Source organism: Papio anubis, chromosome 12, assembly GCF_008728515.1.
Source record: "Papio anubis isolate 15944 chromosome 12, Panubis1.0, whole genome shotgun sequence".
In the NCBI taxonomy this organism is placed as follows: domain Eukaryota; kingdom Metazoa; phylum Chordata; class Mammalia; order Primates; family Cercopithecidae; genus Papio; species Papio anubis.
Window position 1 is genome coordinate 75,519,890 of NC_044987.1, and position 17,354 is coordinate 75,537,243.

At 35.7% G+C, this 17,354-nt stretch overlaps 1 protein-coding gene across 33 annotated transcripts in view; it reads right to left on the reverse strand.

Moving 5' to 3' along the window:
• SOX6 (SRY-box transcription factor 6) overlaps positions 1–17,354 on the reverse strand; it is a 766,932-nt gene that overhangs the window by 213,326 nt on the left and 536,252 nt on the right. For all 33 annotated transcript variants that reach the window (XM_021926855.2, XM_021926880.2, XM_021926881.2 and 30 more), the window contains one exon: positions 2,559–2,731. In XM_021926855.2, the coding sequence (XP_021782547.1) occupies positions 2,559–2,731 (173 nt within the window). The remainder of the gene's footprint in view (positions 1–2,558; positions 2,732–17,354) is intronic.

The window sequence follows — 17,354 nt, forward strand, 5'->3', positions numbered from 1 at the left end:
AGAAATCGAATCCTTGTAGAATAGAGATAGAAAATCTCTGGCTACATTTTTCTAAATGGCTTAATTTGAATGTAAAAAGTAAAATCTGTAAGCAAAGACACGAAAAATCTTTCTGTTACTGTTTAATATGGTCTGTGTCGGCAAAACCTTTCCTGATACAAAGATTTTTCAGAACTGATACATTTACAAATATTTTTAAAGGAGTGCCAAAGAACACAGCAAAAAGGAAAAAATCTTTAGCTTTTTTTGGTGATGCTGTCTGTGATGTACAAAATATTTTTAAAAACAAATTAAGCTGTAATTTAACATTTATCCATTTATCCTTTTGAGGACAATGTGTTTATTTTACAGTACAGGATCCATATACAAATTTTATATTTCCTTGTTTCATCCAACAATCAAATTGAACATCTAAACACATTACCTGGTCTATAAAAAGAAATGTTAACCATTTAAGGCAAGCCCTACTGATGACTGTCTCTGGCCCTCAGGAAGTCAAACAGCTTCCTTAAGATAATGGTGTTTACTATGAAGTATGAGTCAGGCATCAGGCCACTATTCACTCAAAAGCTGAGCTGCTACAGCTTGAAGTCCAGAGAGTGATCCTTAGTGAGAACACACTCACTGCCAACCTAGGAAGCCAGAGAGAAAAGCAGCCAGAGAGCACTCAGAAGGACTTTGTTTAGTACTGCCTTTTTGTCAAGAGTGTCTTTTCTTCCTATTTCTTCCTACTTCCAAAAGTCAGTATTCTAGAATGGGTTATTTTGGGAGTGAAAATGAGTGTAAATCAGTTCCAAGCTATATACTTCCCAAGCCTTTTTGATGTTCTAGCCTATGCAGGGGGTAGTGCCCAAATTATATCTCATTCAGCACAAGATGGCAATGTAGCAGTCTGCTTCTAAATGTTGCTTTATGACTTCGATGACAACTGGTTCCTACTGGAAGCCATGATAAAGCCGCCCCTAATGTAGACTACAGTGTGAGAAATGAGACTACTCCTTGCCAGAGCTTTATGCTTAAAATGGAAATCGTATTTAATCAGGTTGGGATGGCCCACTCTGCTTGTGGATATTCAAATCAGAAATGTACAACTCACTCTGCAGCTCTAGGTATAGATGCTGGATCCTCTGAATATTTATTTCCTCTTAGCAAACCAGTGAAATGCCACTAGGCATCTAATATTGATGGTCCCTCCTAAATGATAAAGTGCTGCATAGAAATGCATCCAAAACACCATAGTGCAATTACTATCATCCACTCTAGACGTATGGGTTTGACACAGTGAAGTATGGTACATAAGCACCATGTGGCTCAAATTCTGAATTTTATTTGCCAATCGGTTGAGCTACATGCTCGCTTCATTGAGCATGACAACCTAGTTTTAAGTGTCATTTAATTTTCATTTTGAAATATAATTACAAAGTGTTCACTGTAAGATATCACTCGTCTGCAAATGTGTCAAGATTAATTTGTGCTAGCTTATTCACAAGTGTCAATAGTTAATTACTGTGTCATCTCTGGATGGCTAAATGACATTCTAACTTCTGATTTTTTACAGTGTTCCTTTATGTTATTTTCCATTAGGGGCTGAGTCCATATTCCTACATGTGGGCAAATATTCAAGCATATAAAATACCAGACATCACAACTCATTAAAATCAACAGAGCATATATTGCTCATATACTCCTATAAAATACATTTAACTGAAAAGATAATTCCAGTAATAATGTCAGATTCCTAAAAACTGCACATTAATTTGGATCTGTCTGATCTAAAGCATCAGGGACTACTCTATAGGATCATTGTTAGATTAATGTACTCTTAAGAGACAAGAAAAAACATTTGGGAAAGTGATTTATTTTTAAAAGATATACATTTAAACTTCACTTTTTTTTTTCTTCATTCTCACTTCTAAGTCAATCAAGTCAAATACTTTTAGGAACCATGTACTAATTTGTATTCAATGACTTACCTATGCTATAGATAGTGACCATGTGATGTATCATCCAAACCAAGAAAACTTTCACAAGTTAAAGGAGGCAGGGTATTTTTACTCTAGAAAACAGGCACTATACCAGGGCTATCTGGGGAAATCTGAAATGTATGGTCACCTCTTTGGACTTTAAACCTGTAGAAAATCATTGGACCAATGAACTAAAAGATTCCCAAAGATTTCTGGAACAGAACCCCCTTTTTCTGGATAAGGAAAATAAGGCCCAGAGAAAAGTCACTTACTCATAGTGAAGCTACAGAGGGATTATATGTGATGTCTGTATGAATAAGCATCCCCAAGTCATTAGTCAAATCCAAACCTGAAACAATGTATCATTTTAGTTATGCCCAGTTGCTATGATGACTTTTTTTGTACATATATTCCCTCAATATTCTTGAAGACCCTAGATTTCCAGAAGGCTTTTTTTTTTTTCCATCTTTTCTTATTTTTTATTTTTATTTTTTAGGAAAGCTTACAACAAATAAGCCAATCAATGTGATGATTACTCTCTGAGCCTGGCACATTCCACATCTCCAGTGCGTCAGCGCCTTTTGCAGGGCTCACCTGTTCTTGCTGCTGGCGAGCAAGGTCCATTTGCTGCCGTTGTTTCTCAATTTGTGAGGCTGCCAGTTTTTTTTGTTCATCATGCGCTGCCAGAAGCTGCTCCCGTAAACTGATCAGCTGGGTAATCATGGTGGAGAGCTGCCGTTCTTTTTCTGCCAGGCTCTCAGGTGTACCTAAGATGGAAGCAAGAAGAGATCTCACAAGCTTGAAAAATACCTGGACGAATAAGGGAAAGGAGGGCAGAATTTAGAAAGGGACTATCCTAAGACATTTAAAGATCTGCGGCAATGACTGGAGGCCACTGAGGGTGCAGGAACACCAGAGAGTAATTATAGCAGTGGAATGAATGCTGGGGTTCCTCACTGTTCCTGCCAAGAAAAAAGTTTTGTCCCTAGTAAAATTCTCATTCACTCTCCCCTCTTGCTCTAAAAAAAAAAAAAAAAGCAGACTTATCCCCATTCTCTCCTTTTTGCCCCCAGTCTATCTGATCAAGCTAGGAAATCCATGGTATTTAACACAAAAGATCAGAAACTATAGATTATAATATTCTATAATCACCTCTAAGCTTAGTGACTAACAGTATCTAAGACATAGTACATGCTTAATAAAAGTTACTTGAGGAAGTTTCTGATCCTTGCCCTCACAAAATTTTCTATTGTATAAACATCTGTCACTGAAGTTTAGAAGTTAGGAGTCAATCTCCTGGCCACAGAGAAAATTCTACAGAGAGAATTAAAACTGCCTCAGGTGAGACAAAATTGAATGTGATTTTTTTTTTTTTTTTTTTCCCTGAGAAAGGATCAAGCTAAAATTCCCAAGTTCATCTGTAAAGGCAACAGTGTTGCTTGGGGGGGCTCTATCATCCCTTTGTCATTTATCATTTTTCAAAGAGAAAAAAACACATTCAAGGTTGAAAAGGTTATGCATAAGGATATGCTGTTTAATGAATATGATGTCGCTGAACACTTATGGTATGCACTAATGGTGCTGAACAGTCTTTTTATGGGCAAATTGCACAGCTCTCCTAAGTAAAGGGTACAGAATCCTTTTGTGAATCTAAATTAGAGCATTTTACCGCAGCATAAGATAAGAATTTCAACCCACTGTATCTGAGCCACACAGATTTCATTATGAAGAAATGATCTATGATTTGAAAGCTTTTCAGAAAAATGCCACCAGCTGTCAAAGGGGACAAAGATTGCCAATTTTTGTGTGTGCAGGAGAGACTTCCAACCTCCTTATGAAACTCCCTCATTCCTACTAAGAAAGCACCATTACGATCTGAGAAAATATTTTAATTATGAGCGGCCTTATTTTTAAAGTAGCCCAAAGGAGAAAGAGAAACTTCAGAGGATGCAGGCTAGCACTTGTTAGTATATGATTTCTGAAAGGTACAACTGATGTCAACAGAGAAGCTACCACATTTAGGACTATCTTGGGATTCTTAATATCAACTTGGGTCCAAAAAAAAAAAAAAAAAAAGAGCTGTCAGTATCTCTTATATCCTCAGATTTACTGAGCTGAACGATGGCCTAAAATCAAAATTAAAGGAAAAATAAAGTTGTTAGAAAGTGTATTCCACTGATAAGGAAACAAATACTGTATCAAGGCTAGTGGCCAGCTACTCTTTCTAGATCCTGGAATTTATTAAAAGAAAATGGGTTTTTACTTCAGCCATGGGAATTTCATCTTGGTAAAAGGAAGAATTTATTGATCTAGAACTTCCAAAATACAAAAGTAGATTCCCCAAAAGAATCATAAGATCCATAAGATTTCTTGAAAAGGACAAAAAGTTCTACTAATGTTTTCATTAATATATACGGGAATGAGAATATACAACACAAGAATGAGATTTTTAAAATTTACATATTGAATAAATTTTTAATTCAATAAATATTTTCTGAATTGCAACTATGTGTTAGGTACTATATCAAGAACTAAGGACAGCGTGGCAAGTAAAAGCAGACACAGTCCCTATTCTTAGGTAGTTTGTAGTTGAAAATTTGAAGAGACAGGCCGGGCATGGTGGCTCATGTCTGTCATCCTAGCACTTTGGGAGGCCGAGGCGGGTGGATCGCCTGAGGTCAGGAGTTCAACACTAGCCTGACCAATATGGTGAAACCCCATCTCTACTAAAAATACAAAATTTAGCTGGGCATAGTGGCGGGTACCTGTAGTCCCAGCTACTTGGGAGGCTGAGGCAGGAGAATCGCTTGAACCTGGGAAGCAGAGGTTGCAGTGAGCTGAGGCCACGCCACTGCACTCCAGTCTGGGTGACAGAGTAAGACTCCATCTCAAAAAAAAAAAAAAAAATTGAAGAGACACCTTAGTCATGTAATCAAACATGTAAATGTAAACTACAACTACATAGGAATTTCAAATAAGACAAATGTTCTGTGGGAGTTTAACCAAATTTGGGTGCCCAAGTTCAGGGAAAGTAATCTGAAAAAGCAACAAATTTACAGAAGGATAAGTAGGAGTTAATTAGACAAAGAGTTGGAGCATGGTTTGAAGGAGCTTTCCAGAAAACATTAAATTGCAATGACAAAGAAACTACAACTGAAGAAACGGTTACAAGAGGGTGGTTGGTGGTCAAGGAGCTTATCCAAAGGAGAACACACTATAGGCAAAGGCCGTGTGTGTGTGTGTGTGTGTGTATACATATATATTGGGGGTGGGGAGCAGTTTGGTGTGTTCCAGAAATTGAAAGTAGTGAAACTTGAGCAAGGAAAATAAACAGGAATAGAGCATTAGATTAGGCTGGAGAGCTAGTAAGAGGGCAAACCATTAACACCTTATAGACCATGTGTGATGATCTACATATTTATTCTAAGAATGATTCCTAATCACTAAAGTATTTTAAGAAATGAATGATATGGTCATTTTGGTTGCAGTGTGGTGAATAGATTGGAAAGATATGAGATAAATGGGATGTATATACATTTTATTATCTATATTTTGTGCAATATTCTAACATACATGTAATTTTACTGTAATACCTGTCTATATGCTATAACTTGAGAAGTTTATTGGATATAGTGATAGTTACTGTACTATAATTTTTTGTTACTAAAGAAGAGCTTACACAGGAAATCTTGGGCAAGGACCAATACAAGAGTTGGATCTAGTATTTAGATTCCCCAATAAAAACTGGAAAAGTTTCTCTGCTTCCATCTTAAACAATCTTTCAACTATCTTCAACTTATTCCCTTTCTCCTCTGCATAGGCACAGAGAGGCTAAAGATAAAATGTAAATGACTTCTTAGCCTCTTATGTTCACAGTGAAACCAAAAGATTTATAAATGCATTGGTGCTTCCAGGGTTAATAGATACATATAAGTATACCTGAATTTATGGAATAACACCATTTAGCTGAATCCAATTGTAAACAGTCAGCAGCATCTAAATTTTTTCTTTGGACTTAAAAGATACACCTTTAAGAAGAAAATGCAGAAAGCAGTATTTTTAAAATGAGAATTTAAACACTCATATAAGGCTGTCACTATTTTTTCCTTAAACTTGAGGAGTACATACAGTCAACTCCCACTATCTATAGGTTGCACATCCGCCGATTCAACCAACCACACACTCAGCCAACCTCAAGTTGAAAATATTTTTAAAAACAATAACAACACAATAAAAAATAATACAAATAAAACAATATAATATAACAACTATTCACACAGTATTTACATTGTATTATGTGTTGTAAGTAATCTAGAGATGATATGAAGTATGTGAAAGAATATGCATGGGTTATATGCAAATACCAGGCCAACTTACATAAGGAACTTGAACATCCTCAGATTTTTTAATGTATATATTTTGAATAGTGGCATTAAAAATGAAGTTGGAGTGAAACATAGTCGTGTGACGAATCTGAAATTCCCCCTGTATTGGGGATCATATATATAGCCAAGTAGCCCTTGAGGCTCAAATTAGGGAAAAAACAATTTACACCATACAATAGCTTATATTCAAAATGTGCAGATCAATTTGTGTGTGTGCGTGGAGGTGGGAGGGGGATGCATTTATCTGTTCTGTACCCACTGTATTTTTTTGGCTATAATGGGTTAAAGCCAAGCATTTAAGACCTATGATGCTGGATTTTTCTGTTTTAATTAACAGCATGTGTTTATGCCACTGTAATAAAAATAACATCAAGTCTAAATCACATTGACCATCCAACCTGTGAATACAAGTTTTTTTATCTTAAAAAAATTAAACATGAAACTGTGCCATGGCAAAGGAACTACAACTGTCAGAGTTGCTGAAAGAACAGATAATTATGGGACATAAAGGGGCAACCAAAATATAGTCAAGTTTTGTTAAAGATGGCAAAAGACCTTAGAATGTTCTTATGCATTAACTCTATATAGAAAATAGTATATTGGCCAGGTGCAGAGACTCATGTCTGTAATCCCAACACTTTGAGAGGCTGAGGTGGGGGATTGCTTGAAGCCCAGAGTTTGAGACCTACTTGGGCAACATAGTAAGAACCTGTCTCTTCAAAATTTTTTGTAAAAATAAGCTGAGCATAGTAGCACACACCTGTAGTCCCAGCTACACAGGAGACTGAGGCAGGAGGATTACTCGAGCTCAGGAGTTCAAGACTGCCGTGAGCCATGATTGTGCCACTGCACTCCAGCCTGGGTGGAAGAGACTATCTCTCAAAAAGAAAGAAGAGAAAAATCAAGTCCTAAATCATGTTTGGAGGTTTGATAAAATCAACTTGGAAAAAAAGTAAACCAACTTCTGATGATCTGCCCAGGCCAGCAGAGGTCATCAGGAGCTACCTAACATCATCTGTTTCACGTCCTTCAAGCTATCTTAAAATGATTCTCTAAAAAGCACTGTCAGAAAATAGTCTTCTGCCTCCCACATAAAAACAGAGGTAGTTTCATAAACCACAAAAAGGGAGCCAGCAAAAGCACTTCTGTACACAACTTCTCTACAAGTCAGCATGCCTGCTTTTATCCAATATCACACACAGTGTGCGCCTGACACTCTACTATAAACCATATCTATTCTCCAACTCCAAAGACAGTGCAGCAGGGTTTTTTTTTTCTTTTTCTTTTCTTTCTTTCTTTCTTTCTTTCTTTTTTTTTTTTTTTTTCATTCCATAGGGTCGTCTTTATACCCAAACCACATCTGTCTTGAGTTTCTCTCAGATTAGTCAGGTGGATCAGTGCTCCCCAGGGCCTGCTCCAGCTGAAGTATTTTAATTTGACTAAACACCTGATTTATTTTATCTCTCCGATGAGAAAGGCAGTTTGTCTTAATAGAGCCTGTCAGCCCACAGCCCCATTCACAGCAATTTACAGGCAGCCAGGGACGCTGGAAGAGAAGAGTGCCGTGATTCTGTATTTTATCCTCCTCCAGAAAGCACCTAAAAGCAGCTATTCACTGCTACTGCATGTGGCATTTTAGAACTGAATTAGCTTTTTATTCAAGTAACTACACTTGTTGTGAATAGCTTATCTGTAAAATTGCTACATTCACTACTGATTTTATTAACCTTTGGCTCTATCACAAAATGGTCTTCAGTTAGGAAAGACCTTTAAAATTGACACATTTTTTTTTTCTTAGGGGCCTTTATTCCAGTGACTTCAGATTTACTGAATTTGATCCATTGAATTCTTTACCAGTTGTACTTAAAATTTTGAGTCTCAATAGGAAGTCAATAGTGCATAAATAAGGAAACACTTTTCAAAATATAAATATGATGGCAATTTCCCCCATCAAAAGTTTTCAAATACCATCTTTCATTATAACAGTTTCAAAATCAGCCCTCTAGCCTTTTTTGGTCACAATCTGAAGAACTTGAAAAAAATAAGTGAAATTACTATTTTTTTTTAACTTTACAAACTACTACTACCTGTCCCCAGGCCCAAAGCCACAGAGAAGATTCAAAACCTCAAAACGATGAGAATTTAGGTAAAATAAGATAAATAAGACAATTCTCTTATTGATGTAGCATGAAAAATAGAAATAAAAAATTAAGTTTAAAATTTATTTAAAAGCCTTTTTTTACATCAGTTCACAAAAGTTAGCACCACAGTCTGCTAATTTTGCCCTTATGATATATATGTAATCAAAATCAGTGGTGCTAGAAATAAGACTGGTCATTGGGAAGTCACTGAAGACCAGATCCGGATTAAGCAGGCAACTTGCAGAGCACTTTACTAAATGGAGATTTACCTCACCCCTTCCATAGTATTCCCATACGTAGAACTTTTACAATATAAAAATCTTACACAGGTCATTCATTAAATAGGTATCCTCTGAAAGGGAGTCACTGCTATGTGATAACAACTAAGTTTTTCTAATGAGAAAATCGAGAAACGACACAGCAATGGAGAAAGAGAAAAAGAGTTAAGAGAGGAAAAGAGAGAAAATGAGTACAAGAACAGCTAAATTAAATTTTGTGCATTGCTCCACATCCTTTTTATCTCTAATAAAATGGGCTAGGCATGGTAGCTCACAATTGCAATCCTAGCAATTTGGGAGGATAAGGTGGCAGAATCTCTTGAGGCCAGGAGGCTGACGCTGCAGTGAGCTATGACTGCATCACTGCACTACAGTCTGGGCCACAGGGTGAGATCCTGTTTAAAAAAAAAAAAAAAAGAAATAAATAAATGAAGGGCAATGGTGTTAAAATACCAAGCCAAATAAAATTAATAGCCAACAAATGGCATTCTCTAGAAACATGTCCTGGGGAATTTAAAATGAGACTTAAACCTAGTCATTCTCCTGTATTAGATCAATGCACACATTAATAAACTTAATCGGACTTAACAAGGAAATTACAAGAAACCTGGGTAACTAACAAATGTCTGTGTTTAGAGTAGTGGGTAGGGGTGGCACTGACACTGGAGTGGAGTTGTGATGAACAGACACTTTTTCACATCAATCCTAGAAAGATTAAAGCACTTAGCAGTAATTCCAAAGCAACATCAATCAAGGAACTCAGTCAACAATCCAGAAAGATTATAAATTAAGTTGAAAACAAAAGCTCTTAAGAATCAATTCCCCGGTCAGTTCTAATTTTTTTAATGGATATCATTTTAGAAGAAAGCCAAAATACAATGCTAGTCATAAAAGAAAGCTGCATTGCTCTTTTCTGCCCACAGATAACCTGGGAAAACTGCTGCATCTTTACACTGCAGCCTCCTCACACATCTGATGGACTGTGATGTCTCCACTTACAAGCTCAGTCCATCATTTAGCATTGGCCTTTTTGGATACAGCCTTCTTTTAAATGTCACAAAACATAGCAGCAAAAAGTCAACAAAAAATAAACAGAGTAAGCTGAAGAGACTAACAATCTATCAGAAGGTCCCCTGATAAAAGTTACTTTGTGGTGACTGCCTGAGAAAGGAACCCCTGTCCCAGCATACCAGCAGCTAATTTGAGTTTTGAATCCAATAGCAGTTTTAAAAGCTTTCCACACTAAAAGGCCCCAGTGCATCATAAAGATAAAGGATTTCAGTACAAAACCATCACAAAGACCTCTATTATCTTATCAGTCTTTGGTTACAACAGCTGAACCAATATGACTAAATTCTGAATGACTTTTTTCAAAACAGCAGAATACTGGAATTTCTTTGTTTTCTCATCAGTCAGCTATTGTCATTGCTCCCATATGCTACTGTCCATTGCTCAGTAAATAAAAAGTTTAATAAATGCAGCAATTGTGCTCTTAGGAATCACTTAGGGACCACTTCACAGGAAGCGTGCCTCATAAGTTGAGGTATAGGCTGTTTGTTACTGTTGTTGTTTTCTTTTTCACTGATTGTATGAGAATTTCCTTCTTGATATTCACATTTAAAATGTCATTAGAATCTACAGTGTACAAACAAGGCAAAAATACTCAGGTATTTCCTAAATTAAGATCAAACTCTCCTATACCAGGCACACTCAAGTCTCCTACTTCCCCTCTTCCTGGCTGCAAAAGGAAGTCTATTCCTGGATCAACTGAGGTCTATTCATGTTGCAAATCCTAACAGAGCAAGAACAATCCATGGAATCCTGCCATCTAGGCTCCCAACTTCACAGCTGGGCTTTTAAAGCACATTGTGCTTTATAAGCCCATCCTTTTTGGATCTGGAAATGAAGGTATTCTGAAACATCTCTCCTTCAATATAAGACAGACTGTCTTTACATTACTGTTCTCTGTGGGTGACCGCCAGTCACTGGCTACATCTCCATAACCTACACATAAAACTAGCAACTTCTGGCCTTTCAGAAACATGAAATTCTTTTGTCCTCTAAAGGGGAAAAACAATTAAATCATTTGTGTCAATATCACCGCCAAGTATTGCAGGATTGGCTCTTTCTCTAGAAGCTCCATGAGTCAGGAGAGGAAGGGAAGGAGTAAGAAAAAAAGACTTTATTAACAAGGCATTTTCTTTAAAATTCTTGTTGTTATCTTAATCCTCATCCTAAAGGTTGCATTGTTATTTTCATTTTACAGATGAAAAACTAAGCTATTGAGAGATAAAATAATTTGACCAAATCATGGAGCATTTAAGTGAATCTGAATTCACATCTTCTAATTTTTAATCCAAGGGAGTCTGGAGTCTAAGGGAGAGGTATCTTCCCTCATCTCACACTTAGAATACATAGTTAGGGAATTTCTAAAAGTTAGGAGCCATATTCTGAGGTACCAAGAATCCTAATGCTATGTACAGGTAAGAGAATATGCAACTAAAAGGAATGAAGAAATACACAACTTCTCAGTTAAGGCTTTGTTTACAAAATAAGGCAAGAGCTTGGCTAGCAATCAGATAACCAAAGAGGTAAGTAAATTGAACTTTGACATCTTATGGATGTGAAAACAGATCTTGATATTAAGTGGCATGCCTGAATTACTCTGGAAATTAGCAGCAAGCCTGGCAGACCAGATTCTCTGTATGTTTATTCCCCGACCCTTCTCTTCCCAAATAGCATATGGCTTCCTGGTTTCAGGCCCAAATACAGTGATTATGCAGACTCCAACATTCTCTGGCATTCTCTGGCATTCTCCAGCATTCCAGATACAATATTTACAACACCCATGAAAGTATGAGAAATACACTCAAATATTTGCATGAGTCCAGAGTGCTGCTGCCCCGGGTGCAGTGTGTCTGTAGGCTGAGGCTGCCAGGTTCTAGCCAAGAGAAAGGTATGTGGAGAAGTCTAGGAAGTGAGTCTAGTATCATTTGAGAAACCTCCCAGATACAACTAAGGCTTGAGACAGTTACCCATACAAACACACCACACACTGTGCCCATTTCTAGAGTGTATTTACAATTTGCCTAGAGGAAATCAAGGGAATCCCTGTCCTAGCCCACCATGCCCCTTCATACAATAATAATAGCTTGAACTTATACTGCAATTGCTTTGCACTGGGAAAAGCTTTATATATTAAGTCATCTATTCTTCACAACAGTCCTATGAAGTAGGTCATACTGTTACGTCCACTTTAAAGACAAGGAAACTGAAGCATGCAAAGGTAAATCAGCTTGCCCAAATCCTTAGCTATTAAATAATACATCTGAGATTCAAAATCAGCAATCTGGTGACAGATTCTGTCCTCTTTACCACTATGATAAATGGAGAATGGAATTCCTGAATGTCCTACCTTCTCAAAATTACTTTACCCAACAGACAAAAGCATCTGAGATTTTCCTTATAATCTATTTTTAAGGATGTTTTGTTTTGTTGGAATATAACATTTCCTAAATATAATGTTTTCTAAAGTGAAAGCACTTCTCTAGGGAAGTATCTATGAAACTCTATTTTCTTTAAAATAGCCCAGCAACTAGTACAATGTCCTGTGACCTTTCAGTCCAAGTCACAAATATCCAACACTGCTTGTGGTCATCTAATTTACTCTCCTCTTCCATACTCACTGTCATACTATTTTTCTTTTTTTCTCACTCTGATCCTGTTTCCTCCAAGTTCACTGGTGCTCAGACTTCTACCTTGTTTCCTAATTTTCATTCCACTGGACATCTGGACCTGGACTCTCAAATGGTAGAAATTTGGCTTTCCCCAACAGACTGATTTACTGATTTGACTGGTCCTTTGGCTTTTTTTTTAGTTTGTTTGTTTTTTGTTTTTTGTTTTTTGGTTTTTTTTTGAGATGGAGTCTCACTCTGTTGCCCAGGCTGGAGTGCAGTGGTGTGATCTCGGCTCACTGCAGCCTCCACCTCCTGGTTCAAGCGATTCTCCTGCATCAGCCTCCTGAGTAGCTGGGATTACAGGTGCCTGCCACCACACCTGGCTAATTTTTTTTTTTTTTTTTTTTTTTTGTATTTTTAGTAGAGATGCGGTTTCACCATGTTGACCAGACTGGTCTCGAACTCCTGGCCTCAGGTGATCTGCCCACCTTGGCCTTCCAAAGTGCCAGCCAATTCAAGATTTTTAAAGATGTAAAATCACTTTATGCAATAATTGTAGATTACAAATTGAGTTTAAGAAGAAGCTTATAAAACTCATTTTCTAATGTAACTTTAAAATGCTCACGGTTTTAGAACTTTCAGATCAATAAAAATAAGGGATTTTAAATTTTTTATCTTGAAAGCAAAACCTGGATATGTAATCCTGAGACAAGAAGGAAAAAAATACATTAAAATACGAGTCTCATAAGGAATAAAATACCACAATTGGTAGTACTTAAAAACAATCTCAGCAGCGGTGGACATTGCCTTTTGAAGAGGCAAACATCTGAAAAGGTGATGAGATCATCACAAAACTTGAATTTAAAGGTAATGTTTAAAAAGATCACTGCTTGCAAAAAAAAAATTATTATAGCATCAATGGTCCTAGAGAATTGTAGAGGCAGCAAACACAGATCTCAAGGATATTTTCCCTACTGGACTCTCGTGGCTCCCTACCCAAGTTCAAAGCCTTTGCTTTGAATTAGGTAAGAATCTACTCTAGTGCTACTCATAATTCTGTAGAGAAAACTCGTGGAGAGGAAGAACAAATGATAGGCCACAACGTATACTTCCTACATGTCAGCTCCTTAAGAGGAGGATCTGTGTCACATGCATCTCTATGACAAGGCACAAACACGACTACAGTGCCTACTACTGATTTTATGCTCAGTAAATTTGAAATGAACTAAAACCAACTCTAAATAATTAGTTCTCAGAATAGTTGGTGATGGGCAGCCAAATAAATTAACAAACCAGAAAGAATTGCTTTGAACTACAGGAGTATTTGAGCCATATTTGAGTTAATTCTAGTTTGGTAACCATTGTAAGTAACTGAACTCACTGGCCATTCCCACTGTTGCACAAGTGGTAGAAAATCAAATCTAATGAGAAGACAAGAGATAAAGAATTTGAAATAAAGAAACACTCAATAAACACTTTTTTTTTTTTTTAAAGCACAAATGATAGTCCAAATACTTTCTGTGTGCTAGGATTAGCATTTCGCATTTTTTCTCTATTGCAACAAACTTGGGAAAATGATGCTGAGGAAGGTTAAAAATATGTCCAAGATCACACAGCTTGTTAGCTTGTAATCAATAGAGCCATGTAAGCCAGTTGGTCGGAATCCCCAACCCCAGCCTCTTTTCAGTAAACTATAAACGTTTCTGCAAAAAAGAGAAATAAAAATAAAAGTTAACTAGTTTAAGATAATGACTTCACAAGCCTTCAAGACCTCTTCCTGTATTTTAAAACATTAAAATCCATTGTTGGGAGATACAGTGATATTAAAATGCACACTAATTTATATTTAGGATAATTACAATTTAATGTTATTTAAGGTCTGTGAACAGTAAAAGAAGTCTGATGGCTCAGGGAACTAAGTCTCCATCAACAGACTTGAAAATTCTCTATTCAGAAAATATTACATCTAGAAATTCAATTTTGAATTGTATGAAAAATTCAAACAAAAAATTCTAGTAACACAAACTATAATTTAGAAGGCAGAATCAACTAGATAGGACCAAATAAATTATACAAACTAAGCAATTTTACAGGAAACACTTCATAAGAATTTACATCATTGTATTAACTCTTTCTAACGTCACCTTCTTCCAATAAAATTAAATTATATGTCAAGACACTGGTATCAGAAAACAGGTTCTAATTCTTAATTGCCCAAAGAAATAACTGCCCACAGAGTCACAGATGATTGATAAATTAGTTCACCTTCCATAATGCCACCAAAGCTTTTGTAGGAGAATGTTTTCAGAAGTTATACTTTAGATGAAAAAAGCCATTCTTTAGTTGAATTTCAAAGTTGGAAGAATGACCCTGTGTCACTATTAGTTGGTCCAGATATCAGGTTTCTCAGTTTTTAAATCTGCCTCCTACTCAAATCTTCTCACTCTGTATTTTGTACACCCTTACTAGCCAAGATGATTTTGGCTAGGTGACTCACTTTCTACAGTTTAAGAAATGGATAGGTATATTGAATACGTGTTTACAAGCTCTCAGCAACCCCATTTGAGAATCCTGATCTACTTCTCAAAAAAATTTTTAATTAGGTGGGTATTCACAGCTACTTTCTTTTACACTTAAAGGTTTAAAACAGAGTGGAAAGTGTTTAAAGTGCTCATTGACTTTATAAAAACAATGCATTCTTTCCATCATACTAACACATCTATAGAATATCTCTTAATCTCTTTCTAAAATGTTAATAGGATCCTGTCTAAATGTTTAAAGTGTTGTGATTCCAAAAATACTCAATTATCACGCACTGATGAAAAAAATGTTATGTTCTTTGACAAAGAAAATCTACTTGATCACGTTTTCGGCAACAATAATATATAAAATCTTCTAAATTACTTGATTACATCATTTTTATATTAGTTTATTTACTCTTAGCTGGTTCTCCAAACCTATAACAGTTCCAGACATATAGTAGGTCTTAAAAAAAAATACAGGCTGGGTGCAATGGCTCCTGCCTATAATCCCAGGAGTTCGAGACCAGTCTGGCCAACATGTTGAAACCCCGTCTCTACTAAAAAAAAAAAATATATATATATATATATATATATATATATATATAAACTAGCCGGGCATGGTCATGGGTGCCTGTAATCCCAGCTACTAGGGAGGCTGAGGCAGGAGAATTGCTTGAACCCAGGAGATGGAGGTTGCAGTGAGCTGACACGGTGCCATTGCACTCCAGCTTCGATGACAAAGTGAGACTCCGTCTCAAAAAAAAAAAAACAAAAAAACAAAAAAAAAACCCTTTAAGGATTCCATCATGTGAAGTCCTTCATAAAATACATCATCCAACCTACGACATTTTAAATGAAAGGAAGTGCCGTTAATTATTATGTCAAGAACACAGGTATAGAAACCAGGACAATACCAGGTAAGCCAGGATATATGAATACCCAATCATAACTTATTCTCATTTAATGTCAGTTTCTGACAAGGTAATATTACATAAATAGAACCCTATAGTTGATTTTTAAATGTCATTAAAATTTCCTGGAATAAATTTATGTAGCTGGCAAGCCTGAAATATGAATGGCACTATTCTTTAGGATAATTAGGCTCAATTCATCACTATTTAAAATATGTAGAAAATCATAATAAACAAATATATAAATGTATATATTATATAAATACCTATACATAGCTAGATATAACTCACTAAAGTAAACCTAACAATGTATAGGTTCTAAAATCTTGGTTTTATAAAGTTTGTTCAAATGCTCCTTATTTGCAAGGTATTTTTAAGAGAGATTTTTAATTTAAAATTCATAGAAATAGTAAATTTATTTTTCATGAAAAGTGACTCCCAATTAAGGAAATATTAAGATCATTCCAATTTTTCCCATTTTAGAAGAGACAAACTTATAGTTTCACTACTAATTAACTAAATAACAGAAAAATGCCTATGTAAAAAATGACAGCATTAAAATATCTAAATTTTATAGCACTATTATGAATTTTAATTTTGATATTAAGCATATGTTCGACTCTTATATGATGAAAATACACACACAAAAACATAAACCGATGAAAATTTTTCATTTGCTTCTGAAGATTCTAAGACCATGTTATCAATATATACATAATGAAGATGTAATGAATTTTATTGTAAAGGAAGACTAATAGAATGTCCTATGTAGCATAAAAATCGTAAAGCAAAAACTTTCCCATGTTATTCTAAGCAGAAAATTCAATCAAATTTTTGAAAATCTAGATAAGACTTCCAATTCAACAAAAACCATGGAACCAATGACTGCTGAATAAATTCCATGAAAAAAAGTATTTTTCCCCATTCAACAAGATAGTATTAGAAAATCTACAGTCTACAATTATTCAAGAGATTCTATAATTAAGTTTCTAGAAAATTAGTAGCAACGCGGTTTACCCAATTTCTCACTAACAGTAAAAAATAATTCCCCAATCAAATGAGTAGGAGCACGAAAGAAAACCACCTATCCCTCCAGAACTGAACTACACTTGAGTTCTATAATTTTCAAGCTTATATCTAGTCAGTTCTAACTAGAAGTTTCCAAGAATGGCATTTTAAAAACGAAGGAATTGGAAGGCTATAAATGAAATACAATTCTTAACCTAACCCAGAAATAAATGTATTTAATACAGTTAATTACTAAAGACTATTTGTAATTTTAAAACCAATGAATCTAAACCAGATGCAGATAAAATGGCACTGTGAAAACAAGCAAACACGAAAATACAAAGAAAATCTATGACATGACTGGGGAAAAAAAGATTCTTCCATTCGTGGAGGTTTCAGGCACTGCTTTATAGGAATCTCTGAGTAAAGTTGTAACTGTTAGTAAATAGTAATAAAAGCCACAGAAGA